The 13,446-nt window shown below is 41.1% G+C and overlaps 1 protein-coding gene across 1 annotated transcript in view; it reads right to left on the bottom strand.

Moving 5' to 3' along the window:
• Window positions 1-3,146: 3,146 nt before the first annotated feature.
• Window positions 3,147-13,446, bottom strand: part of MDFIC2 (MyoD family inhibitor domain containing 2) — a 65,562-nt gene continuing 55,262 nt past the window's right edge. Inside the window, exons 6-7 of the mRNA XM_075514287.1 lie at window positions 8,107-8,328; window positions 3,147-3,565 (exon numbers count right to left, since the gene is read on the bottom strand). Of these exons, the coding sequence (XP_075370402.1) occupies window positions 3,306-3,565; window positions 8,107-8,328 (482 nt within the window). The 3' untranslated portion in view covers window positions 3,147-3,305. The remainder of the gene's footprint in view (window positions 3,566-8,106; window positions 8,329-13,446) is intronic.

Raw genomic sequence — 13,446 nt, 5'->3', positions numbered from 1 at the left:
AGAACACAGTGAAAGGAGGTGAAAAGACATCTTCCTCTCAAGGATGAGACTGCTGGGTCATTTCCAAGAGGAGATCCTTAGAGAGCATCCCATGGTGCCTTCCTGTAGAAGGTAGCAATATAGCTCTTCATTATTATCTCTGTCTCTCTCTTCCCCCAACCAATCTGTCAGCGCATTTATGGTGCTGAGGAGAGGCGGCGTGTCGGAGCGATGTTCCCGTTTGCAAAATGGTAACGTCTATTTGTTGTTCTGAGGAGCTGGTTTCACACGCTGCGGAGCTGACATCTCTCCGGGAGCACAGCTGAGTCCAACATGTTCAGAACAGCCATCCACCCAAACGCCTCCTACTCAAGCTCTCAGACCTTCCTTCCCAGTAAATAAAAAATACAGAGACAGCCTTGAATTGTTCTAAATATTTCTGTTTCACTGGAATGTCTACCCATGTTCAAATCTGATAAATGGGTATTTCTCTGGCCTAGGAAGTGAGATTAGTGTGGGAATAGGATGGCTCTCCGAAGAGGAAACCCAGTTTCTGGAATAGTTAATGGAAAAGCCTGACTGACTTTCTCAGGTGTCAATGTATTAAAGGGTTCCTGTGTGTCACGAAAATACAGTGTTGTAATTAACAATTTTATGACAGAAAACAAAGTCATTGTAAGCTGCCGCTTCTGCTACGTTGTACGAAATAACACATTTTTTAAAGTTTTGTTGCTCATACAGAAGGCCTCTAAAAATCTACTTCCTAAAACAGGAAACCGAGCAATGTGCCATTGTACACTTTAGGCAAGGAGATATTGCTGCATTATTTAAAACACCACCATTCACTACAACAGCAGCTCTCAGTATATCCCACAGTGTGATTCAATTCATATTGTTAGGACATCCTGTCTAGCCACGGCTATGGCCATGACCATTGTAATTCTGTCTTTGACCTTACCCATGCCCTATAGTAGACATGACCTCAGTTTGCCAACCTATGGATTACAACATGAAAAAAAGCTCTTTTGAATAATGACTCCTAGGAAAAGAATTGAAAAAAAAATAAAAATTTGTGCCAGCAGTCCTTAATTCAGCTCCACAGCTGATGCATGGAGACCTCACTTGCCATGGGCGACCCCAGTACGGTCAATGTGCATTACCTTGCAGGCTCAGAGCTGGAACAAGACATCCTGGCTTGCAAGACAAGTTCTTCATCTCTGGGTCCCTCACTGGCAGCATCTTAGGGTATGCCACCCTCTGGTTTCCTCTGTTGGGCTCCTTCCAGCATATTGCATTTGAAATCTCCCCTTTTGGACAGCAGCATCAAGAGCAAGGACTGCCGATGTGCATCTCTATTGGTACTTCTCTAAGAAATGGTATGTGGGGCAAGTTTTCTCCTTTTCTGACTCTTAAATGCTTTGGGTCAGTGTCTTCATTCATACATGCCCACTTGCCACTTTGTTGAGGGCAACCTAGGGTAGAAAGTGGAATGATCCAAGCCTCGGTGGCCTGATACGTTGCACTGAGAGTTTAGTTGTGAGGCTCAGTATTGGGAGATTTAAGATCAAAAATCTATGGGAGAGTGCAAACTGGAGCATTAAAACTCAGCATTGCCCAGCCCAGGGTGTGCAAAACCAGTGCCTCCTGGATGGTGGTGGTTAGTGCTTTTTGGGTTTGGGTCCAGAGCCAGCTGGCAGGCTAGCCCAGGTGTGGCAATTAAGGACTAATGACTTTGTTCCTTTAGGTGGCTACAACTCACAATGTGACATCGCAATTAAAATAAGCAAACCTTTTACTCCCCACCGATGTCCTGGAAGGAGCACAGAAACAAGGTATGCTGGGCTGCTCGCTGCAGTTCTAAGGTTTGTTGTCCTTAGGTCACTAAGCTTTGTAAGATACCTGCCCAAAGATCCTTAGCAGTTCCACCTACTTCTTACTTCCTGATTTTTTGAAAGCATCAATTTTCCAGAAGTGGGGGGAAAAAAAAAAAAGAAATTCACATGAATTTTTGTTTCCATTAAATATTTGTGTGTCAGGACTACAGATTTGAAACTCAGATTATTAAACAAGTGGCTTCAATTATTTCAGCGATGCTGAGTATCCCAGCATCTTGTCCAGGATTCTTGTTTGGGATTCCCCAGGCACTCCTGCATTGAGATCAGTGGGGTTTTTGGAAGAAGTTTTACTGCTTATTCAAAGCAAACACTGTCTGTGGTGTTAGTCTATAAATACCTAATGTGAGCAAGCAACTCTGTATTTTCCTCTGTGCTTAATACGTGCGTTCTGCACCCTAGGGCAGCTGAATTTACATGCTTTTGTTGTCATGTATGTAATGTGCAATAGGTATTTCCTTTTTATTAATCAGACCTGCCATCAGAAAAGAGATCGAGGGAGTTTGAAAGCACAACCAGGATAGATACTGTCATTTTGTAATCCTTTGTGCACAGGTGGGAGATGCCGTTTCCACTAGAATAGGTGGCAATATTCTGCTTGCAGAAATCTTACAAATGAAAATCAGGCAAAAGAGTTACTGGCTATCCACAGGGTAATTCCCCTCTGGAAGCGTGCAGTCAATTCCCATTTAGGTTAATTACACTTAAGGAGCCCTTTCCTATAACTAATGAACAATAGGCATAACCTGTTATTACATGACCATAGGCACGCACATTAATACACTGTCGAATTGCACTACCCTGTTAAAATGCTTCCTCTACAAAATTCACTGGAAATTTTTAGAGACATTTGCTGTAATTACCACTAGCATGGTTTCTAATTCATTTAATTTTCTCTTCTACCTAAACTGAGCATATAAGTGTGTTTTAAGAGATTGAATAAATAAATTTTTAATTATAAAATGATGCTTTATCATACATTATTAATAAGAACCAACAATGTGTAGTACATGTTTAGGTATGAATCCATTAGGAAGATGAACTAATATATATTAGTCCTAAAATAATGTCCTAATTTGTCCTGTGTTTATGAATGGAAATCTGTGTTAAAGCAATTAGAGGTTTATAAACGTCTTGGACTGACAGTGGGTAAAGCATCGAGCACACTTGGCACTTAGGAATTCTGTTGTTGTCTATGGCAAAGGAGAATACCCTTTTTTGCCCTTTATTGGTTTCAGCAGTTTGTGAAATCACACAACCAGAATGGTACAGATATACAGACCTCCAGGGTGGGAGCAGCACGACGCACACAGTCCTGGCTGGCAAACACTCTGGTTATTTTTGTTATCTTAAAAAAAAAAAAAAAAAAAATCTCCTTTGTACTGTCAGTTCACTTTCAGGCAGTTTTGAGGAATTTTGTCACTTATTTTCCTATTAGCGATAGCAGACTTCGGAAATCTCCATGGCAAGTTCCAGGCATTCACCAGTCTCATGGCAGGACTCAAAAAGGCTGCAATCAATGTCGCAGTCACAGTTGCAGTCATTGTTGGCGTGGTCTTCACTGGAGGTCTGGTAGTATCTATTGGATGGACAACAGGTATCTGTCAGCCAATGTTCACAGGTATCAGGCAGCATTATAAGAAAGTCCCAAAACTGGCAGAACAAGCAGGCCAGGATAAGTGTTGCGCATTCATCTAAGAAAAAGGAAAAGCAGCGAGACATAAGAAAAAGGGTGTGCTTGATTACCCAGGTTTAGGCTAGCGTGACTACACAGAAATGAGATGCAAGACAGCACACAGGGTAGGCTAAAAACACATTGATGATAACTACTTCCATAAAGTCAAACGAAAGGATTTATTTTCTATGTTGTTTGTTCTGGAAAAACAACAACTGCATGAAAATAATTTGAATGCAAATATTCTGCGGCAGTGAAGTTCAGAGGAACAAGTACTCTGAACCAACTTTACGGTTGGACTTGATGATCTTAAAGGTCTTTTCCAACCTAAATGATTCTATGGTTCTATACTCTTAAAGTGTTTGGGCTATAAATTTCAGCACAAGAGTGAACTTCATGCAGCAGGGATGCTCTGCCCTGGAGGGTTTGCAGCCTTGCAGGAGTTTGGAAGTGCTGCTGCTTTGTGAGGCCACATGTGCTACCTGACCAACACACGTGACGCTGGAGTTTAGTTTCTTTTTCACAAGAGTTTGCAATTGAAGATTGCTGCTCCTGCTATTTTTAGGAAGTAAAAAAAAAAAAAAAATCAACCAAAAAAACCCCAAAAAAACTTTCAGGGGCATTTTTGCCTGCATACGAAGAGTTCAGAACTGAATCCTTCTTATTTAAACGATTCCTTTCTGGGCTGTAAGTCTGTTACAGTCTGAATCAATCCTTGCTGGAAGTCAGTGCACAAACACCCAAAGCTTTTGTGGAGAATGGATCAGGCCCTCAGACTCTCCAGGTCTGGTTTTTGCTTTTCTATGTGGTCAGTCTGGATGCATGGGATAGTGCGTCCCTGGCTCGTCAATTTGGTATGGCACCTGGATAAGGACTGAGATGATCTTATGAACAAGACCAAATCCGCACACATGGGGGGAAAAAAGAGTATAGATTCATCTTCTGCTTATAGTTTGATTTTTGTAAGTAGTCTGTTTCAGTAAAAATGTTCAATGACAGCTAGATTGCCTAATCAAAGATAAGGAGGAAAAGCAAGTCTGGAGAACAGCATTTACAGAGGGCAGCCTGCTGATTGATTCCCAGCTCAGGGTCCTTCCACTTCCCCACCGAAAAGGGTTTCTCACCTTTTCATTCACAGACTTGTTAATTTTTGAAAGGAGACAAAAGCTTGGAAAACAGTATCAGCTAGGATGCGTGTCTGGAACAAGGGAATATTCCTGAAAACTTGGTCACTGTGACAAAAACTTTGTGTTATATTTGTTCCCCTCAAAAATCAACCAATTAACTCCCCACCGTTCAAGCTACAGCATCTGGGGAGGCTGCCTCCCCGTGCAGCAGGGCTCGGAGCAGGTGTGAGATTCTGACTGTGTGAATCCAGTTGGAGCGCAAAGACCCAGACCTTTCAATTTTTTTTTTCCTCCTTGTTTTTGGAAAGGAAAAATGCCTTCAACAATATGAATGCCTTTTCATTGGTTCTTTCAGGAAAGCATATGGTTATAACCACATTTCTTGCCCTAGGATGACTAACTGTGAACTCATTCAACAGCAATGGTTCTGTTGTGGCATTTTCTAGCTCACGTAACATAAAGTTCACTGCCAGGAAGTTTCCAGAATTATGCTCTTTTTTTTTTTTTTTTCTTTTTAAGAAAGCTTTCTTGATGAAAAGCAAAATTAAAAAATCATTCCAGCTTCTTTATAAAAAAAAAGGCAGCTAAAGCAGGTAGCAAGAATAAATAGCATGTGATTGAACTTCTTTCTAAGTAGCATATCATCACCAATGTTATCGATTTTAATACTTATTTAAATATGTCAAGATCTATTTAAGTTCAGACAAGCACAACTAACTTCTAAGTCAGTTCTGTAGAATAAGAATGACTAGATTTTGGTGATACTTAGTAAATTCATGCTTATATTTTTTTCTAACTAAATGAACTGAAATAATTATAAAATTGAAACATTTTATAAGGTGACACCGCTGCATTTAATTGTATGAAATTTACAGTGTAGAAAATGTAATCATTTTATCCAGTAGTCCATGGTGTAATTAAGACTATTCTTTTTAGATATCTTATGTTTATGAAATTTCCTTCCTATACATAGATATGAGAGATGAAATTCAAAATTATATATCAATTAAGGATCTTTCAATTTTTTTTTTCTCTCCAAAGATCTGTTTTCTAATAACTTTTTTTTTCCTGAATGTGTTAACATAATGGTGCTTATGTAATCTTGAGAGAATAGATATGATTCTTAGGGCTTCATCCAGGAAAGGGAGCACACAAAAAGCACAAGATTTTAATAATAAAGTAATCTTTCAGCACAGAGTCTGTGATGTGCAGTAAAGATGCTTTTAAATTCCCATCAGAGCACACACCATGAACTGTGATAATGGATGTAACACATTTCGAAAAATCTGCATGTGTGAGGCTTTTTTGTCCCGTTTTAAGTGGGGTAATGTATATAAATAATAGATATTAGCAATTAAGCATCCATTCCTATGCATTCATTTATATATTTGAAAATAAATTAGCCACAAACTGCATAAAAGAAGATGCAATCTCCTGTTTTCTCCTCTGTTTTCCCTGCTGTTTGTGAAACAGCATTACTGCATTTATCTCAGTGAGAACAACGACCTCGGCTCTCACTCTCTACATTAGTAGATTAATTACCACAAAAGAAGGATTTCTAATAATTTTGCTAGCCTGCTTCATCTCTAAATTTTCCTGCTTTTGTTTGGTAGCTGTCAGCTCATCCTCTGCTCACGTGGATGATGCTCTGAACGAACCTGGTCCAAAGCTCACTGAGGCCACAATGGTCACCCCTGGTGAGACCCAGGAGCTTTGGATCTGTTCCTCTCTGAGCGTAGGGAACAAAATAATCACCAACTTCCTCAGCTATCGCTCTGCTTTCAGAGGTTCTCCATGCACCAGCGAACAGGATTTGGCCTCATGTGTGTGGAATCAGCAGTAACTTGTCAGAGTAGAGTGAGCAGAGTATACAGTGACAACCACAAATCTGGCTTCCTTTGGTTTTCTTGGCTTCCATCCAGCCCTTAACATTATTAATTGAGCACAGATTGGGGTTTTTTTGTTAATTTCCTTCACTTTTAGCTCTTTTAAGGAATATGAAATCTGTTATTTGCATCACATGGTACACACCTGTGTGCCAGTAATGGTTGAGGGGCCTGATCGGATAGTCAGCAAACTCAGAAAATAGTGAGTGTCTGCACTAGAGGATGAGTTCCCTAAATGAAATAAATATTTCAGATCCTTCACTGAAATTAAATGCATTCTAATAGATGTATTAGGGACATCCCTTTTATTACAGGATCAGTGATACAATGGAGATGGTAATGGCTCCTGAAGAGCATTGTGGTTTATTGTGTTGATCTGTATTTAGAAGTTCTTAATTCAGGGATTGTTAATATGACATATGTGATAGATCCCAACTCCGTTGGATATAACATACCAATCCATTATTGTAAAAGGCACACATAAGAAACTTCAAAAATGCTTCACAGAAGCACTTTTTTCATATTCATTGGAATAACCAGGAATAGCTGGTTCTCAATAATTCCACTAAAATAAGGAGTGTTATATTATTTAGATTAGCAGGAGTCATGACCCTTGGTCTGTAATGAGTGCTCACAACCCATTCTGTTCCTTAACTCTTGGTTACACTTATTGCCTCGGAAACTCTTACAAAAATAATGCAGGTATTCGGCTCCAACTTGTGCTTCTGCACAATAAAAAGGATCAGTTCCTTTTCTGAAAAGGTAAGACAGCTCTGATTAATAGTCCCAGAGCAAGTTATGTTTTAGCAATGTTCATCTGCAAAAATGCACTTAACTATTGGGCTTCTGCTGCAATTTTGGTTTGTAACTACCTTTCATAGCACTTTGTTTTCAAATATGCTTTCTCAAGACGCAGAGCACGCTGAACTAACCAAAATCCCATCCACGTGTATCCACCTGGCCCAGTCATCAGAGACACTTTTCTGCAGAAGCAGGGCAGAGTATGAAAAGAGCTCCTCATCCTGACCCATGTGAGTTTTGCAGTGTAGGCAGTAGGGGGAGGGTTTGGTGGAGGGTCAGCAGAATGGCAGGGTTGGACGTAACAGTCCATAAAAGAACTGCACATACAAGACCATAGAAGTAATGTGCAGACCACCAAACATAGCACCTGTTGAGGAATCACAGCAGCTGCTGCAGTACCAATGGCAAAAGCAACAACCTCTGCTCCTGGGGAGAAGTGTGCCCATGTGAGATACTCTGTTTTTCCGATACTGACACTAGTACCTCTGTGCAAACACTCATTACAAAAGTACAAATGCTCTGTTGCACAATAAGCTCTAAGCTCCTCTTCTATGACTTCAATATCACTGACAATTTAAGATCATCTTCTACAGATTCTGCAGGGCAACTTAATGCTGGTTTTGGCTATGCTCTTGAGCCTCCTGTTCAGCATGTAAGCATCTATTTCAAGTTAGATACACATAGTGCTCTTGCAATGGGCATTATTTAGAAACCAGCTTAAATGTGATCTGTTTTATAAAACATACCGTCACTGTCTCTCTGATGTACTGATGCGTCATCTTCAAGGTAAGTGAATTCTCTGCATTTCTCCAGGGAAGCAATGGATGATGTGCTCGCATCTGACAATTTCTTCTCATTTTTGGTACCCTTTGGTGAAGCGTCTGTGATGCTGAATTCTGTGACAGAACTCATAACAATACCTTTTACAGGCTTTTCATCTGTATGTTTTTCATTTGTAAGCTGGTTATCTGGTGGGATTAGGAAAAAAAGACTTGTTTGCGATACTAAGACAAAGATCTGAAAGAATAACATATGCAGAATTTCCAAGCCTACAGTTGTTTACTTCCAAGGCCTAACCCTACTTACCTAATGATTTCAGTCTCTTTACGCAAGTAAAGTTTATTCATAGTATAAGTATTTGTGAACTTGCATTCTAAGGTTTTCTCTTAAACCCAGTGGACTTAGAGGCTAAGTAATAATTCACTTGCACTGGGTGGGATCAGGGTAGGAGAAAGAACAGAACTGTTGCGTCAGTCGACATCTATTTCAAGTGTGATATCCTAACTTCAATTTTTGATATAAAAGAAGGCAAAACAATTATCTTCTTATTTTTCAACAGCAGCTCTGTTTCCCTAAATTTACAGCCAACAACGTGTGTGTAGGTGGTACCTAGATGCAGATGTTCAAGCTCGCCATGGCTCATAATCTTGTAGCAAAGAAAGCCAGATGGTCTCTGTTTAACATCCAGATTCATTATTTCATAACTTCATCCACACTTGTGTTGTTGGCCTGGAAGTCAACTAGAAGATGGGATACTTGACATGCTGTCAGCATGCCAGACAGGCAGCTCAAAAACCAGAGTGCGCTTGATTTTAAGCCCCAACTAGGGGAAAGGTTAAGAAGAGTTCTGAGCTCAATTTATTCTTGAAGAACTTCTCAGGCACAGATAAACATGGGTTGATATAGTTTCACTTACTCTCCGAAGTGATCAAGAGGCCAGGAAACACAGTCATTCTCTCTATGGCTGGGAAGATAAAACCTTGTCAATTCTTATCTACAGCTGATTAACTCCTGCACCTCACATCAAGCACAGCCTTGCTTTTTATCTTACTTAAATCTTGAGATATGCTTGCTCTTGAGCTATATACAGATAATCAATCTTTACAAACACCTCAGTTTTGCAAACATTACTTTCTGAGAGGAACAGTAAGCGCTCTAAAGCAGATAGTCTGCACTCTGCTGCAAGGAGCCAGAAGAGAAACCCTGCATATCTCTTATTTTTTGGGTACCTTTGACCCCTGACATATATTGAAGAAAAACCAAGAAAAGGTTGACAGTGAAACTTTGATGAGACTGCAGTTGTGTCCCATAGTATCCTTGCAGCCAAAAGGAGGAAATGTGGATGGGATGGGTGGATGGCAAGGCAGGTGAAAAACCACTGGGACCATTTGGCTCGAAGTGGGGGGAAGCAAGGATCTGAGGTCTAACTGGTATCTGGAGCAAGTCCAGTGAAGGCCACCAAGGTGGTGAGGGGTCTGGAGCTCCTGATGTATCTGTAGCTGCATCTCTCCTCTGTAGCTCCTCAGAGGCTGAGGGAGCTAGGCTTGGTTGGCCTGGAGAAAAGAAGGTGAAGAATGGTGCTAGATGCTGTTTTCCACTTCATAACCAGGGTAACGGAGAAGCCAGACCCCAACTCCTCCCAGCAGTGCACATAGGTGAAAGGACAAGAGGCCACTCTCACAGGCTGCAGCAAGAGCAATTGGGATTGCATATGGGACAAATTCTTCATCATGGGAGGTGTAAAGCATGGGGGCAGCCCCCGGCAAGGCTGGGAAGTGTGGAGAGCTCAGCTGGGCATGGACCCCAGCAACCTGCTCTTACTGCAGAGTTAGCCCTGATCCGAGGCGGAGGCCAGATGAGGTGACTTCTAGAAGTCCCTTCCAAGTTTAATTTTTCTATGGTTTCTATGATTCTGTTTACTTACAGAATGAGTGAACGATTCATTTAAGTTTTTACTCAAAGTCATGATTCATGCCATTTTAGATCATCTTCATCTGATGAAATATGTAGAAGCAGAAAAGGTGGGTAGAGGTTAGCAGAGTAAGACCCCGGGAGAGGATAAGAAGAAATACTAAGCTACTATTTTCATTTTAACTTTAAATCGCTGTTTTAAAAATGTGTGTTGGCAGATGTTTTGGCTTGATTTTGAGCTTGCAGTAATGACGAAGTCTACTATGAAGGAAATGTGGATTTTCCCTGTCCCAGAGAGTTTACAGGTTGGCCTTAGCAGGGAGCAACCAGCTGGATAGAGAGAAGTGGAGGGAAGGAGATAGTAAGATAGCAGTGGCACAGAAAGGAGTCTCAGAAACCTATAACTGCCAGGTTTTATGAGTGTTATGACAAACGAAAGCCACAGATGAGACTTGGGTAGGGCAGGAGAGGCGGTGGCTCCTCCAGGTGTGAACCAGCAGTGAAAAGCACAGTGGTGCTCACCTGCAGGTTGTACACTTGGCTGTAGGAAACCAGCATCCTGGGCAAAGCACGTCTGATTTTGCCCGTCTGCGATAATTTGTTGATGGTTTTCCCCCCAGAGTAAGTAAATATAGCCTTTTTTTCCCTCTCTGACTTCTTGGCCAGCCTCTTCAGTCCAAAATGTGAAAATTCATGCATTTTGCCTCTACTTACATATACAGTAACCACTGTTTTCCAGTGCTTATAAATCAATGACATACCACAATTTTTCCTGCACTTTCATTCAATAACATACCGTCTCCAGGAAAAGTTGTGCTAATTGAAGTAGCAGAGCTCTGGAGGAAGCGATGATGTCCCGCTTATGCATTGGATTTATTGGATAATAATTGATTTGTGAGTCCAAAAGACACATGCCCCACCTGTTATTCAGGTGCCGATCTTACAAATGGATCTTGTTTGCCCAGGCTGCGAGCTACACACAGGCTGAGCAGTTGAAGGCCTAGGCAAGAATGACAATTTCTATCATTTTCCACTTTCAAAATTGGCCCAAAATTCTAAACTGGATATATTTTAAATCACAATATATCTGTTGAGTTCCCCATTTCTGCAACAATACAATGGCCCACAGAATGCATTTAAGCATTCAACAAACGAGACTGAAAAAAATCAGACGGAAGTAATCAGTAAATGCCAGACTAACATTTACTGTATCTGCCGACTTCTACTATTCATGCTTCGAGTCAATTTTTGTTCTTGAAGTGCTGTTGAAGAGAAATCAAAACCAGAAATAGAAAGGCATAGACATAACCTGAATTTTTCAATACAGCACCATCAAACAAAAGGGTAACAAAAGCTGTCATTCAAGGACTGTCTGTTTGTTAAAGCATACTATATCTTTGAAAATACAGTACATTTTAGTGTCAGACTCTTAGTTTGAAAAGCTCCCTTTAAGTAATGTTATACTTGTCTTGTACAGCTAGACGAAGTCTTCATGCAATCACTGTAACAAGCAACTTGCTATGACAAGTGAGATCCTTGCTTCCAGAAAACAGTGCGGTAGAGGCTAAAGCACTGTACAATTATAGGTCCCCATTTCATTTTTATGCAGTTACCTTCAGTTCAGCTGTGGGTCCATCTACATTATGTCTTTTATCAATTTAATGTTTGCACAAAGTGTCTAAAGAAATAAAGATTATGCTAGACCAGCATAAAAAAACAGTGGTTAGCACTTTTTTTTTCTTTTATAGTTTTATAGTTTGTTGCTACATGGAACAGTAGTAGGTTGAGAGACTGGAAAAAATAAGTGGAGCCAAATAAGCTTTAAAAATATATTATGTACAACTGATATTATTTATGATTACTGTTAAATGAGAATGTAAAAAAAAAAATTAAATTACATTTTGAGATAGATAGGTAGAGGATCAAACTTTGTTACTGTCTTTTAAGAGCTTGTGTTCAGTTTCAGATATCCACAAATGTCTGTGTTTTTAACATGTAGAAATCATCCACTGAAGTTAATTAAAAGGGAAAAATAAGCATATCATAATGAAGAAAGCTCAGGCTATTCAGCGTTAGGCAGAGGCAGCTAGAGGTAAACCCCCACAAAATGCCATTTTTAAATAGTATCCTGAAGTAGCAACTTTCTTCCTTAATTGGGGAAGCTGGGGCTTGCCTTGACTGTTGCAGTAGAAGACTGGGGTTGTTCACCCATGTTTGTATTAGAGATAGTCTCAATACTCAAATGAAATTTCTATTTTTTTTTAAGTTGGGTGATTCAGGCAGCTGACTATAGTGTCTAAATTAATGAAAACACAAAGTAAATAATTTACTTCCCACTGATGCCGGCCCCAGATCCCTCTGGTTAATAGCTAGGAGCAGTGATACCAAAACTGGCATTTACAGTAGGTCCCCTGACTCCTATTTCTCTTTATTGGCTCAGGCACAAAGCAAGGTCTTGCAGCCCCGGAGAACAGAATCATAGAATAATAGAATGGTTTGGGTTGGAAGGCACCTTAAACATCATCTAGTTTCAACCCCCCTGCCATGGACAGGGACACCTTCCACTAGACCAGATTGCTCAAAGCCCCATCCAACCTGGTCTTTAACACTTCAGGGATGGGGCATCCACCACTTCTCTGGGCAACCTGGTCCAGTGCCTCACCACCCTCATCATGAAGAATTTCTGCCTTCTATCTAATCTAAATCTACCTTCTTTCAGATTAAAGCCATTACCCCTTGTCCTATCACTACATGCCCGTGTACAAAGTCCCTCTCCAGCTTTCCTGTAGGCCCCCTCCTGTAGGCTCCCCGGAGCCTTCTTTTCTCCAGGCTAAACAACCCCAGCTCTCTCAGCCTGTCGTCATAGGAGACATGCTCCAGCTCTCTGATCATCTTCATGGCCCTCCTCTGGACTCACTTCAACACGTCCATGTCCTTCTTATGTTGGGGGGCCCCACAGCTGAATGCAGTACTCCAGGTGGGGTCTCACAAGAGTGGAGTAGAGGGGGAGAATCACCTCCCTCGACCTCCTGGTCATGCTTCTTTTGATGCAGACCAGGATAAGGTTGGCTTTCTGGGCTGCAAGTGCACATTGCTGGTCACGTTGAGCTTCTCATCAACCAACACCCCCAAGTCCTTCTCCTCAGGGCTGCTCTCAATCCATTCTCTGCCCAGCCTGTATTTGTGCTTTGGATTGCCCTGACCCATGTGCAGGATCTTGTGCTTGGCCTTGTTGAACTTCATGAGGTTCACATGGGCCCACCTCTCAAGCCCGTCAAGGTCCCTCTGGATGGCATCCCTTCCCTCCATGGTGTCAACTGCACCACACAGCTTGGTGTTGTCAGCAAACTTGCTGAGGGTGCACTCAATCCCACTGCCCACGTCACCGACAAAGA

Source organism: Mycteria americana, chromosome 11, assembly GCF_035582795.1.
Source record: "Mycteria americana isolate JAX WOST 10 ecotype Jacksonville Zoo and Gardens chromosome 11, USCA_MyAme_1.0, whole genome shotgun sequence".
NCBI lineage: Eukaryota > Metazoa > Chordata > Aves > Ciconiiformes > Ciconiidae > Mycteria > Mycteria americana.
Note: the sequence above shows the minus strand (reverse complement) of the source record. Positions and strands in the feature narration are given on the sequence as shown.